The sequence below is a fragment of the Coloeus monedula genome (genome assembly GCF_965178545.1).
Source record: "Coloeus monedula genome assembly, chromosome: 16".
Taxonomy (NCBI): Eukaryota; Metazoa; Chordata; class Aves; order Passeriformes; family Corvidae; genus Coloeus; species Coloeus monedula.
In genome coordinates, this window is record NC_138796.1 from 10,275,658 (window position 1) to 10,291,335 (window position 15,678).

The 15,678-nt window shown below is 37.2% G+C and overlaps 1 protein-coding gene across 6 annotated transcripts in view; it reads right to left on the minus strand.

The window, feature by feature from the left end:
• PARN (poly(A)-specific ribonuclease) overlaps positions 1–15,678 on the minus strand; it is a 48,534-nt gene that overhangs the window by 20,393 nt on the left and 12,463 nt on the right. For all 6 annotated transcript variants that reach the window (XM_082292029.1, XM_082292028.1, XM_082292026.1 and 3 more), the window contains 5 exons: positions 14,635–14,710; positions 13,405–13,515; positions 13,251–13,320; positions 6,609–6,664; positions 2,974–3,060 (listed from right to left, as the gene is read on the minus strand). In XM_082292029.1, the coding sequence (XP_082148155.1) occupies positions 2,974–3,060; positions 6,609–6,664; positions 13,251–13,320; positions 13,405–13,515; positions 14,635–14,710 (400 nt within the window). The remainder of the gene's footprint in view (positions 1–2,973; positions 3,061–6,608; positions 6,665–13,250; positions 13,321–13,404; positions 13,516–14,634; positions 14,711–15,678) is intronic.

Genomic DNA, 15,678 nt, shown 5'->3' on the forward strand with positions numbered 1-15,678 from the left:
GCAGCTCAAAACTGTAGTGCATTTGGCAGGACCCTGACACTGAGCTTCCCTTACAGGACAGAAATTATTGTACAAATTCATATTGCTCCACATGCATTGACACGTCATTGCTCCAAAATTCTTCATGTATCAAGTTCTCCATTTCTGTATTACTAATTACAAAATTTTCTAAACAATTATTTGAGACATCTGAGACCATATTCTGTTATAACTCTGGAACACAGAAGTGCTGTTCAGATTGTGCCCCTTTCCTATATATACAGTTAATTAATTTCAATCTACCTGAGCGGACTGAAAAAGATCAGAAAGAAAAACTCTCCTGAATATCTTGCAATTGTGCCCTCAGTGAAAAATAAGAAAGAACATCAGTGATAGACGAAAAAAATAACCTCTTAAAGGAATTCAGCTACTATTCAACTGGACTTTAGCATCCATATTTTCACTAAGTACCAAATAAAAATAAATTAATAAAAATCCAACCTATTGGTGGCACATCATTTCAGTATCAGATCCTTATTCATTGTCGCAGAAAGGCTGCTACTCTCTATATGACCCCTGACTTTGTATTTTTGGCTAATAGAGGGTTTCAATGCCTGCCAACATATGGTGCCTTTATACTCATATTTATACATTTTAAATACAGAATTTAAAGAAAGTCAAACATTAAATAGCAGACACTGAGTTACAATCTGAAGTGAACCACAACAAATGCTCTTATGCAACTCTCCATGCTTAAGAGATGCTCTCTTCAGACTATGCCACGATTCATCATTATTAAGAAGTAAGAATTTAGGAGAGATAAAATTAGTAAATTAAATCATTCGGCAATGCTGCTAAGCACTCAGTAAATATCGTGCATTTCAAAAGTATGGTGAAATGCAAATAAAGATCTGGAAAGCAAATGCATCTGTACCTGCAGTACAATATTTAGCAATCACTAGAGCCCCGTGCCAGCTCACTGCAAGGCCAGTCCAGTTAAGCCATGGACAGCAATGTAATGGAATACCAGCTCTAGAGAAATAAACCAGGAAACTTCTCTCTCTGCACTTCTAGAATACATCAAGAGTCTTCAATACTTTGAAGAATGCCACTGGCAGACTATGACATGAAGATGCAAGTAACATATATTTCTTCTATAAATAAGTATGAAAATTCTCTATGTATCAATTCAAACATGCAAACAAGATTAAATCCACAGAATAAAATTATACTGATGGATTACATCACTGAAGCATTTTCCTTTTTATGCTCAGTTCTAATACATTTCCTACATGGCTTTTACTGGTAACTAAGCAGTGGCCTTTATAATACTTTGATAATATGAGTTTCAATTAAAAGCCCAAAGACATTCATTTAAGTAGAAGTGAAGGCTATACATTAAAGCTATATTCTAGCAAATCATATTTTAATTACTTCATATTTCACATCAGCATGACCAAATAAACAACACCAATTTAAGATTCTAAAGTGTTCTAAGAAACTGCATAGTGCTGCAAGTACTTGTACAGTGAAACTACATTCACCCCTGAGGCTATAAAAACATCTTGCATGAACAGGTGTCCATTTGGTATGCAGGCGGTCCTGAAGGATTTCAGAATCATGAACACCCCTTCTAGAGTAGCAAAAGTAAACCAGTTCCAAGTGTGACACTGCAGCCATTTCAGCTGTTTCATTGCTTTCATTAGAAGCTTCATGGAAGATTATAACTTTGCCTCAATTAATTCTAAAATAATTTTTCTGTAAAATTCGGTTAATACTGCTTGATTTTAAAACACTTTTTTTAAACTGATGTAATATATTAGGATAATTCATGTCTCTTACTACCTTTTTTTTTTTTTTTTTTGCTTTTGGCAAATCACTGAACCTCATGCTGCTCCACTCTGCCCCTGACCACCTACAACTGGAAAAGCATGGGTACCTTCTGTATTCCAGAATTTTGGAAGGAATAACCTGCAGTTTGTTTTGAGATGCCATGGCAATTAGACCTAAACAACAATATTGAGTAATTATCGAACCTAGAGTTTGTAAATCGAAATATGAAAACATTCGGCTCTAAAATCTGGAGAAGTGCGAGAATTGACAATTCCCAACCCGAGCACTCAGCGGTGGGCAAGTGCGCCCCCTGGCGGCGGTGCGCGGCCCCTGACACAGGGAAAGCTGCGGAACTGAGTGGTTGAAAACCCATGGAAATTCGGTCCAAACGATGTTCTCATCCCGGAACGGCAGCTCCGGGAGAATTCCTGTCATTTCTACATTCTCACATTCTACATTTCCCAGTCGGGACTATTAAATTCTATCTACTACACCGGCCCCTGCTGCAGTGAAGATGAAATGGTCAGAAAGAACTGAGGGAGTTTTATACAGGTCCAGAGAATGTGCACGTAGTACAAAGCCACAAGAGTAAGGAGCAGAAGACCACCATCAATTAGTTCAGCTCCCCAAGTCCCTACATTTTATACTTAGTAGAGCAACACCACAACTACTAGTTCTCAGTTATGAAATACCCTTTCTGCTGTTTCTTCTGGCTTGGGTGCTGTTCACAGTATTGAAAAATTGGTTATTTTCAAGCTTGCTTGCTTGCCTAGACTCACACATCCTGGAGTTTGGTTTTATGCAGACTGCAGGATGAACCTTGTTCCTAAAGCCTCGCTCTGCCTCACACCAATCCCCATTTCCTTTATCTACCTATATAAACTCCTACCTCCTTTCAGGAGAGGCTGTAAATAAAAGGATAAAAGATCCACAATATATTCAAAAAGCACCACATAAAGATTTCTAAAGAGCAGTTAATAAGAACAACAATTTTCAACACATCACTACAAAGTCCACACCATTAAAAAATTACAAAAAGACATTCATCATTATGTACACCAGGAGTAAGTCTGCACCCACAGACTAAAAATAACAAAACAAACCAGAAGTACTTGTCAATAATAACAACAACAAAAAAGAAAGACAGACTATATCACTCACCAAAGGCACTAAAAAGCTGGTATAGATCACTAGTCTTCCACTCTTTGGGAAAAGTAACATGAAGAACATTATCTCGTTTTGGCTGCACTACAAAACAAAAATGCTTTTGTTAAAGTAAGAGTCACTACTAGTATCTTTAGAATATCCTAGAACAGTCATCTAACACGGTCATGTAGCTTTTTTTTTTTCCAGTTTCCTTTTTAAATAAGAAAACAGGCCAAGATTTATGCAACTAGATAAGGCACAGCAAGAATGTGCATGCACTTAGGCATGAAAGACATACTAAATCCTACTAGCTCATCTGTATAAGAATTGAAACAGCATTTCCTGCAGTGGGGAAATGCCCACAAAACTAGTCCTTCCCATCCCTTGCATCAAACCAAGTTCAAGGACAGAAGAAAAAAAAAAAAAAAATCAACAGCCTCTTCACGCTCCACCTTTAAAAAATTCTTAGCAATGATTCAATTTTGCCATTTTTCTGTCAATAAAACCTTCCTGTGAAACAGGAACTCAGTTTTCATGTAATATTAGGTACAAGCTAGAATATACACACTGACTTTTCATTACTACTACAAAAACTTATTACTCAAAACTACACCAGGAAAAAAAGACAGCTTATCAAGGCCAACATCGAAAGAAATGCAGAAGTCTTTAGGGTATATTGAAAGTCATTTTAAGCTTTGTCAACTTGAGAGAGAGAATCCAAATCAAACTGCTGGAAGAGGTAAGAGTACAGCAGAAATTATCACATTATTATTATATATCTTACACACTTCTCCTAACTGAAGTTCCTTTCACTAGAGGGGTGAGATTTTATAGCCTGTGAATTCCTATCATATTTTAAAAAGAAACAAGTGGAACACTGTATTTTCAGGGGCAAAGATACTGAAATATTTTACATTTTCCTACAAAACTATTTGCAGATCATTAATTAAGCCTCTCCCCAGGTATCTGCAGAGATCTATCTTGTAATGTATGACACATTGCTAAATCTTACACGGTGTTTTACATTGGACAACAGAGGCCGAACCATTAAAGTCGAGTGCTCTACTTCGCATTGTAGTGCTCCAGTTTGTTCAAGGTAACTCAAGGGTTAACTACACACAGCTTGATGTGATCAGATTTTAATCTGACCACCTGGTAACACTCTAAGGAAAAGCTTCTCTCTTCTTTTGGTATAGCAACATAGGGACTGTTTTTCATTTTAGTGAATGAACTAGTGACTTACCCTCCTGAATTTTTTTGTAATACAAATTTTTCTAGTTTCTGATCTCCTTAGCTTTCAGCACTAAAACTGGAGAGCTTTCCAAGATGTACCTCATTCATAGAGCAGGTGTCCAAAATCAGACCATCAACCACTTGTTATTGCTAAATAATTTAATCTGTTTCACCTAAACAAATGGGTTAGCTTGAGCTGGCCATAAACTCCCTAGTAATAAATTACAGGTGTACATGAGCATTGAGAGCTCAGGCAGGCTGGACAGAGACAAGTAATTAAGGAAAGCAATCCCTTCATGAGCACAGGTGAAATCCTGTTCCCTAAATCTGCTACTGAAACAGAAAGGACACAAAATTTTTTAAAGACGAAAACTCAATTTTTTTGCACTATGCAATTCAAAAACCAAAACCCTGTAAGCAACAGAAGATCAGTTCATTGCTGCATAGCTTACTAAACAGAGAGCAACTCGAAGTTTAATTATTTGTAATCCAGTAGCAGAAAATCACAGCATGAACAACTCCAGTTTCAGATATTACAGCCTTTTTATATTGATTAGAGAAAAGAAACTGTTCCTAACTTTTCTGTACCTGTTCATTCCTAAATTCACTGTGAATCTGCTGTTAAAATCTCTAACTTCTACCTTGGGTGAAAACTATTTGATTCCTTTTCTGCTTTGCAGTCATTTTGCGCAGCAACTTCATTCTTTTAAATGAGTTTCTAACAGACAGTAACAAAAGAAGATGACGAAATTCACATATTCAATACTATTTAACTTAGCATATGTTGTTGAAATTCATTATTTCAGGAAAAATTGCACAAACCTGCTATTTCACTACCTGACAAACAGAAACACAACTTACAACAGTCACTCAGTGAGCTGTGCCTCATCTCTTTTTTAAAAATAGACTCCAAGTGCACCTCCCACAGAAACATGGCTGTACTCTTTAGGTGGCTTTGCTTTTCTGCAAAACAGTCCCCCACAGACAACCACCAGACAGCTTCCTCAACCTACAGCAGTGTTTCCATCTCAGAATAGCAACAGAAGTGTCTAAAACAGCCAGCCCAATATGCCACCCCCTACAAGTGCTTTCTGTTTCGAGGTTTAGAAAGCCTCGCTGGCTCAGGTTCTCCCGTAACATCTGCATCAGTCTGTTCTACAGGAGTGGCTTTCAGATAAAAGAGACAGACTTTCAGAGGCAGACTCTTTTTTGGCAACCCTTCTTGGCAAAGTATCAAAACAATCCTGTAAGTTGGCCAGCAAGTGGAAGTAGCATCTTTACAAATTAGTAGCTTTGGCATTCTCTCAATGACCCAAAGTATTTACCCATTCTTCCACTCAGTATCCAACAGTTGGGGAAGGAAGATGCAATGTAATTAGATTACCATTCCAACAGAGCCAGAGCTCAGTGATCTCACCACCTAACTGAATTTAAAATTAAATATATGCCCTTACAGCATGTTTTTTTCTCTCCAACAGTTACTTCCATCTCTCTAGAACTGCATTCTGTTACTATTACACTGGCATCTAATAGAGTCACACTCCAGTCTGAGCTTTCTGATGCAAGGAGTGGAAAATGTATCCACATCAGTATTGCTTCCAAATGGGTATAATTTTCAAGACATTGTGTATCTGACTCCTCAATATAAAATGAAGCTTTTATCTAATCAAGGACCAGACTGACGTCCAGGGCCCCACACTGTCCTAAGTCAAGGCATCAGTGGGAACACTCATGCAAAGCTTTCCCCCTCATCATGAAACATCCCATGATAGTAAGGACATTGAGATTAGTAAAATCTGTTTGCATTTAAATGTATTATTATAAACTAATTATAGCTCCAGGTTTGTAAACTGAAATAACCTGAAATGTAAAAATGTTTTAAAGTAACATTTTTCCATTATCATAATCCCATGTGGCAAAAGAATTCTGATGTTTAGGTTGAAGTCAAGGAGAGGTACTGCTGCACATCACTTGAGAAACAAAGTGGCCACAAGATTTTCAGAACCATTTTCTATTCACTAGAACACACACCTCCTGTATTTACTGCTGGGGTGAGGGGACAGTGTCAAGATCCCACTTTTTATGTGATAGGGTACATAAGAACAGTAACCCAAATAACAATAAAGCTGCTAATTTCAAACTCTCTCATTTAGTAACAACTTAATTTGTTCTCGTCAACCCCCTCTATAATGCAGATTCTCTGGTCAAAGTTGAAGAATTTCTGGGTTTACTGTTTTGTTAAAGAAAAAAAAAGGAGCAGACACATTGAAATCATTTCATAAGTAGCTAATAGCCTAAATACAGCTAATAGATATGCTGATATCCATTCTTTAGATATACATAATTAATCTTTGCACTTCCTCCTCCAGGAAGTTTGTCAGAATGGCACTAAGTTTACAATGAAAGAAGCTACTTACAGTCTGGTCCTTCCAAATTGAGATACGGTATGTCCATTACTCTCATAAGAAACAGCCTAGAAGCAAAATGGAAAAGAACCATCAGCAAATTTCTGCCTGAAGACCTTTCCCTTTAAATAGTTTGTTCACGTTTCTTATGAAGAAGCAGAATTAACCATCCCAAACTTATCTTAAGCTATGTTAAAACAAACAGACCCTCTAAGCCCAATCTCTTAGCTAACAACCAGATTCAAAAAGTTACTTGGCATCATGACAGCAATTCTACATATTCAAGAAAACAAGGACAAAAAAGGCCCCAATTGTTACTGCTGAAAACAATAAAGACAAATGGGAAAGGAACATTAACAAGCGGCAGCTCTGTGCAGTAAGAGACCCTTGCACAGTGGATAGTGCAAAAGCTACCATCATTCTAAATTTACATAAACCTCTCCATTTTCTGAGCACTTCATCCTGCTTTAGACAGAATGGATCTTAAAACCCTAAAACTGCAAAAGCCATCTTGACTTCTCTGGAGATAACTGGAATGAGTCCTTTCCTCTATAACACATAACTGAAGAGTTTCTCAAAGCATTCAAGAAATGCTTTCAATAAAAGTTATTATTCAGCTCTGAAAACTATTTCCTTCCAAAATAAGATGAACAGGTTAAAATCCTGTCATAGGTACAGGTGTCACATTGATGTCACAAAACATTTGCTGTGCATAGTGTTCACTGGAAGGCTAAAATAAGTAACATTTTCCATCGTAACTTTAAAAAGCTTCTAAAATGCTTATCAGATTACAGTTACAGCATTCAACTAAATACTAACTGATGTAAACAGCTGATAAAAACATTTTAAGTGTACAGATCTGTAGTTCCCTAGAGATTCTTTGTATCATACTCCACTCACTAGTAGTTTCTAAGAGTTTGAATATCATGCCCTTTCAGTGATTGCCTGTATCACTCAAAAGTCTTCTGGAATGCAGTTGTTAACTTGGCTTTGCTATAAATAGGAGAAAGAAAAAAAACCCCAAACAGAGGTAAAATGTACTGCAAGGCAGGTTCATGTGTGAGCCACAGGGTGTGAGAACTGACACCAGTTGTGCCAAAACTGTCCCACCTCAGTTATCTTTGGAGTCTCAGGGAAGACACAGTATAACATGCACTGCATCCTCCTGAGCACTGCAGCACCTAAAAGGATCTTTATCAATAGAAATTACAAACATCTGCATCAATTACTTCAGAAACTTCACCCATTCCAGCACAGCACTGAGTAATGAAGACATTCTACAAAGAAGCCAGAGTTTCTTTTTATGTTTGACTTTAGGTGCCATACTTCTGTAGACTTGGATTCATCATAGCTGTCTGTCTAAACTGGACAGGAGTGGCACCTTGGGAACAAAACTGGCTTTAAACACAGCTCCCACAAGGAAACCAAGGAAGATATCCTTACTCTGACATATCCAAGAGAGCCAGGGTAATTGTGACAGCACTGTTGGCTCAAAAATGAAACAAAAAACCGCCACCCACCCAGAAAATAAGGAGGCACAGTGATCACACCACAAGGGTATCTTTTGTGGAATTAAAGGAAGGGGGAAAACAAAGAGGGAGCATGGGACACATCCTCCAAGGAACAATAGAAGGGATGTGACTACATTCCACCTCTGGTGGAAGACATCAGGCAGCATCACAACACCATAGCAGTGCACCCAGCTGGGCAGAAAAGAACTGGGATCTGTGCTCTGCCAGCAAGATGGACTGCAGACTGCCAGAAGACGCTCAGTTTGATTTATTACCTACAGTCTGTGCTCACATCTTCATCTGTAATGTCAGTGTCACTGTTAGTAAGAGACACAGCCTTCTTCAGACCCCAGTGCAGGTGATAAGCACAGCCTAAATAGGCTAAATACAGTTTTTCGACCAGTCAGTAAAAGCAGTTTAGTCTTTGCTGGATAGAGGATGCCATCATCCATGCAGGACAGCAAAAGTGGGAGATTTAAAAAAAAAAAAAAAAAAAAAAAAAAAAAAAAAAAAAAAAAAGGCAGGTTTGTTTTAAGCTAAGCTATCTGAGCTAACATTTGCCAAGTTCTTGAAACCTACTACTTTTTAAAGCACTCCAATAACTGGTTTAAGTTTTATAGGTAGCAGTTTTCATAAAAATAAAAATGACATCTACCAAAAACACAACAAAAACTTCTGAGGAGAACACCAGTTAAGCTTCCCTCCCAGAGGTTTTATCATATTTAGGAAAGCAATACAGTGGCCAACCCCACCCCAAGAACAGATTTATGCCAAAAAAATACACATACCTGAAATGAATTAAGATCAGTTTTTTATTCCCTGAGACAAATCCTCCATTTATTTGTTTGGCAAAACAATTATGTCACTAAACAGCACACATACACACAAACACACATACTCCCTGTCGTCTAAATACTGATTTTAGTATTAATTGCACTTTAGGTATGTTACAGAAGTAACTGCATCTTGTAGCACTAATTTACACCACGTGGATTATGAACACTGAGTTCCAACATAATCCATAATTAAGTATCCACACCTATTCTAAGATACCTCATCTACCTGTAGCACATTTAAATTAATAAGACTTCTCTGTATGACAGCACGAACTCAGTATTAAATTAGCCAGATTCATGAGGTTGTGAGTTAATGTGAAAATCAATGTCATAGTTACACTTCTTTAAAAGGTAAGCAGACCAAGCTAAAAAAATGTTATTTCCTACACTGTTTAGGGACTATAGCCAGATCACACAGTCAGAGGACAGAGACCCATTTCTCAGTAAGAACTATGAGGTATTTTGAGCAAGCTACTTGAAAGACAATTATTTCTGTGGCAAGTCAAGTAAAATGAGGAGAGTAACGTTATCATTGTGCCATTCACAGCAGTGCATAAATAGTCTCAAGGAGTCAACATTGTTCCTCTGCACTGAGCTAGGATGAAAGTTTTCACAGCTGTGTGGTGAACTGTGTACAGAAACTGATCCAGCTGAAAAAAGAACAGGCATTTTTTTAAACCCAGCTCAGTTTACCAGTCCAGGTCAGTGACTACTTCAGCCACATGTGGCTGCAAGCACAAGAACAGCAACTATTTACTCCAACACCGTGAGTGCAAAGCTATTGGTCAAACTGCACAAAAGCACACCAATCTCCTTTTGCAGTAATTTTGCAAAGAAAATTAAATATAGAAAAGCTGAGGGATTTGCAATGCAAGCCAGAGAACATAGCTCCCTATGAGAAATTTTCTACAAGTATAGCACAAACAAACCCAAGTGATTTGCACAGATTTTGGTTTCTGATATCCATTGTATAAAACATTTCTAAGCTAATTTATATTTCTACAGACCATGATGCTATTCAGCTCAAGAAAACATGATGTTCTCATTTCTCTACACCTCTTCCACCCCCTCCAGCTACATCAAAAGCATAAACAGCATTCAAACAACCCAAAGAGATACAAAAGAACATTGTCATTAAAAGTTTGTGAGGAGCTTGTGGGTGAGGGCAGGAAGACACAAAAGGAAAGAGCTCTTGCCCTAAACCAGTCAAAAAATTTCAAATCAACTCCAAAGTATATGAGATAATAACAGTATCCAAATTATACCCATAAGAGTTTAGATACTGCAATAAAGAGTCCCATCATCTCAACTCATAAATGTTCATCGGGGATTACTCACAGCAGATGAGCAGGATTTTTCAAAGATATTGTATATACAAGAAAGCATAAAGATTACAGAAATGCACCTCTGGAATTCCTGGCTTATTGAGTTGTTTATCATATAACTTACTGCATTATGCCTAGAAGAGCCAAACAACCCTAAGGGAATGTCTGTTTTTAATCAGTTCCGCTCTCACAAAAACCCTAAAACTGAAGATTTTACCTATGCTCATCATTAACCTATATGAACATTAACCTACACGCTGGCCATCACTCTTGAACAGGAAGCCAGGAAGTTCCTTAATTTTGCTGACATAATGAAAGACAGCAAAAATGCTCTTGAAGAAAGTATTACCCTCATTTGAAAGCTAAGTTCATACAAATCAAAGCTTGATTTTTTTAATGTTAAATTTACTCCCACTAATCACATTAGTGACAAACCCATTCAAATAGGAAACATTTCCAAAATCCTAGCAATGATGTTAGAAGTTTAATCACTAAGCTGTACTTAAGTATTAACATCTACTATTCAGAGATCTTGAAATTAAGATTTTATGAGCAACCCAAAGAATCACGGTCTGCTCTAAAGAATATTTTCAAGACTATGTGGATAATAGCTCAAACTGAGAACACTGCTTCTAAATAGATGCCCTACAACAAACTCCTCTGCTCAGCTTCTTTCAGGAAAGACTTGTGACATAAGATAGAACTTTCATTTGTTTAGCTTACTGTTTGCATGTTGTAGTTTGTGTTTTGCTTGAAGAACATGACTACAGCACAAAGGAAAAGGTTTCCTTGTTCTGACTGCTGCCCACAGGATCAGGTAGAACTTCTGGAGGAAGGAGGAAGATAGTTTTTTTTCTCCCCAGCAGGAAGAGAGGATGGTCAGCTAGGGAAAGATTCTACATCACAAACTAGAGACAACTAGGTGTAGCAGGAAGCTGGCTGGCAGCCCAGAGCACACCTGCCAAAAAGCCCCAGGAGCAACACACTCACTAGGGACCTTTAGGTAACACTGAAGTGCAGAGCCTTGGATGCTCCTACAGGTGCTAAAAACACCACAAGCTGCAGACGGAGACCTGGTCTGCAAGGACTGAATGAATGCAGAAAAAGACCTGTTCATTTAAACACCTCACAGCTCCAACTTCTGACACGCAGTTAAATCTTATTAAAAAAAAAAGAAAAATAGAGTTGTCTTATTCTGGTTTGTTAGTTTGCATTATAGGAGAAAGAAAACTAGCTCAAAAAATACAACCCTTGGTCTGCTCACTGTAAGGAAAAGGTAAGACAGTCTCATGTCTAGGCTCTGACTTAGGTGATGTGGCAGATGGCTGATGTTAGCTAGAAAATGGCAAAGCTTCTAAAATCATGTGGAAGTAAGACACGGCAAGTCTTCCAAGTTTCCATGATTTAAAAATAATATAATAGCTTTTCTGAAACAAGAAGCTACAAGTTCTGAATAATGACAGAATGGATACACATTCTTTTCTTGCAAACAGTAATTTTCAGTTCTTGCTTAAAAAAAAAAAAAAAAAAAAAAAAAGGCAGCTGTTCTCCCTACAGTTTTTTTGTTAACTCTTCCTTTCATTACAGTTAGGCAGTGTTAACTCTGAAGCCAGAACAGACACAGCAGGTTTCCTCTCACTTACTCTCACAACTTTGAAATGTCACTCCTAGAGGAATATTCCATTTCAAGTACACAACTAATTTGAAAAGCTTAAATTTAATGTATTATTGCGATAGTTTTAGAAGTTGCAGTTTGTACTTGTTGCAAATATGCATTTCTAGAAAGAATTTTGGTTATGATTGAAAAATTAACCTGCTCAATTGGCACCTACTAGTTGGTATGTGTGTGTTAGTGTTCCTGAAAACAACCTAGGGACAAATCCCATCTTAAAATGAAATTGTACTGATCAGTTCTATCTTCACCTTTGCATTCAAATCAAGTCACTGTGGGTCCACGTTTAATCTACAGAATATTTGTAACATCTGCTAAACTATATGGAGTTACTGCCTCACATGTCTCAGTGTCAAGAGAATCACATAACTGCTGTCACTATAATAATATGATTTTCAGAACAATGAAAGGTGAAGGCCACTTATCACAATTATTTCCTCATTTGTGAGGGCCATCTGAAGCTAAAATAATTAATTTTGCCAACCCTTGTATTACATGGTTTGAAAGAATGGAATTTTTCCCGAATTTAAACATTTAAATTCAAATTAATTTTTTAATTCAATTTAAATTCAGCATTAAAACCTTTTTTCATTTCAACTCCTTTTCCTTTATGTGACAGATTGCAGCACCTTTAGAAGTTTCCTAAAGTAAAATCTACAGATTAATTATGTAAAGGATCAAATCTGTGAATAAAGGCTTCTAGATTCCTCAAGTCCTTCCTTACTTCAATTTGTTCAAGGAGTTTGCATGAAGATCCAATTCAAAAGCAAAATACTTGTCATAGCATCATCCCATAAATCATGTACGTACAGTTCTTATGCCATCTTATAATTGGGTTACCTGACAATGTTGTATCAATGCTTTGTGTTATTTGAATTGACATTACCAGAGGGATATTTTAGTTTTTCCAGACTCTTGAGCACACTCAGTTTTCACTATCACCGGTTTCTGAGGCTCCTACAACATAAAGAACACCTGACCAGTTTTTCTTCAGTTCCACTACTCCCAAAGCTTACTCCAGAAACAATTTTCTAAATCGTAAATATATCCTCAACACTGGCATAAACAAGGCCATTAAAGCAGTCCAGGTACTCTTCTAAGTGTCCTTTCACAGGTCAGCAGAAAGTAAAGAAAAGGTATTTACTTCATAGACTCTCTCCAGCATTACCAGCATGAACCAGAAAGCCAATAAAACCTCAGTTTAAAGAAAAATGCAGTTAGTTATTGATTCCAAGGCTAGAGGTAGATCCGCTAAAGCTGATGCTGTACTTCCCTGTTTTAGCAGGTTTTTTAATACAACAACTACTTACTTGTTAAAAAAAGGTTCAATGAGTTTTGATCTAGCAGACACATGGCTTTTCGGAGGACTGAGGAATGAACCTGATGAATGAAGAATAAATTCAGTATGTATAAGCAGCTATGGACAGCACCAGGGAGAAGGTTTGGAAAAGACATCGTAAGTACCCAGGAAATTAGCCATGGAAATGAAGCACAGTCCAGTAATGTAAGCATCATATCCTGCTTCATGGAGTTGTTCAGATGCTGTATCATAACTTGGAAATCCTTCTGCACTTTCTGAGGGAAAAAAGACATTTATCACATATTATCACAGAAGGTAAAGATAGTCCTGTATGCTTACCCACAGGCTTATTTTGTCAGAGCTTAACATCATTTGGGGAAGTTTATACAATTTTCAGACTCTTTGAAATTTCTTAAGCTCTTAAAAAAGCAGTTTTCTTTGGCATTTTTAAGTAAGAATAGGTTTGTAAGATGGAAAGTCTTTCCTAGTAAAAAGCCCTTAATCCCCAGACCTACTTAGCCAAATGGAGTATTAATTCTAAAACAATGACAGCAGGATTCCCCATAAAGAGTATCTTTTTTTCTGACTTACTTGCATTTAAGAGAACAGACACTCAGTCTAACTGAAAGCTTCACTATTAACCTGTTTGCCAACCATTTGATTGACCTATGGTCAGATTTTTCAAGGTATTTAAATGAAGATGGAACTAAGTGATTTAAGGATGTCTTTATTGATAAATGCATTGGTGCTTATGCTCTGCACATTCAGCAATATAAAAAAGTACTACTCATCTTGATTTTTATCAAGCATTGAAACTTTCCCTTTCAACATACTCCACTCTTTAATATCACCTTCCCTTTTCTAAATCAGCAGTTTAAGAAAAATTCCAGAACCTTGAGCTAAGATTGCCCCTTGATTAAATACCCTTGTGATCACCTCAAAGTAAAAAACCTTTTTCCTGCTAAAAGAACTTCAGTAATGTCCAGAACACACATGACTGGTCATTACTGTGTAAGTTTTCTTGGTTTTGTTTGTCCAAGTGCCTCTTGGAGTGCTCTGGCTTTGATCTGAAGACAACCACCAAATGGAAGTTTTAAATGAATTTCAAATTAATCCTCAAAAATCAACCTAAAAAAAAATCCATCATTAGAAGGTGATGAAACTGCTGTTCACTGAACACATCCATTCTTTTACTATCTGGATTCCATTTAAGTTCCAGGTATACTTATAAATATAACTGCACTGTATGTATAGTGCCCTCATTTAAAGTCCCTTCATCAAAACACTAAGTATCAGTAGGGGAAAAGTACCAAGAACAAAAATAGTCAAAACACTTTGTTTCCTCTGAAAGAGGAAAACATTTCAGAAATAAGAGCATTTTGATATATCCTTACCAACTTTAGGAGGGCTGAATGGAACCTCTTTTAAACGCTTTTCCAGTTCTGCAAGTGATGTATTATTAATGATCTCCTGCAAGAAAAGCCATCATTAACTGCCAATGCCAAGCACATTTTCCCTGGAAACTGAAATCAAATAGGATCAAAGGAGTATTTACTGCTGCCACCTTGTGTTCCCTAAGGATTTACACACAGCCCCATTTCAAACTAAGGCACCAGAGGTGTGTCAAGACAAGTTTCGAAGTTAACTTGCCTCACCTGCATCATGAGTCATGAGCATTTATTAATGCTGCTCAGAATTATTGATAGATTATGCCAAAGTAATATTTCTGTCTGAATCTAGTTTCATGCAGGGCACATGTGGCAAGGGAAAAGACAGCATGAACAGCAGGGCAAAATATTCTAAATATTGCTCATAATAGTTGAAGGCATTCAAGGTGAGTACTGAAATGCTTGCTGACTGGACATTCTTGAATAGTTTTATAAGTGTAAATTCTGCTGATTTAAAGTAATACAGAGACAGTGAAAGAAGCCTGACAATCAGAAAGTTGCTCCTACACTTCAACTTAGCTGAGTAGCATCAGTGAATCTACTGATAAATTATATGCATAAAATAAAAAGCCACAAAGATGTATTAAAGATTAATCCCTTACTGAAGCTCTTAATCAAATATATGTTGTCAATCAGTACTACCGAGACATGCAGAATCAACAGCCAGGGAAGGCAAAACATCTCACACAATCTTTCTTAAGGTTGTCTGAGATCTATGAGGACCAGATTTCCTGTGGTTCTCAATCAAGCTTAGCTGTTCACACTCTTCATCAAGTCTGCAGACTGAAAAGTTACCAAGAACTAAGTACAGTGAACAAGCTCAAATGATGCATTAATTTGGCATCCCAAAGCAGCATTTCATAAACATAGCCTAAAAACCCAAGCATCTGCTGTAGAATTGCAAATATCAACACAACTGTACCAAACATAAAACTTGTGGAGGATTCTAACTTTTCAGAATGCCAAAGCCTCCATTCTTAGAGCAGTGTG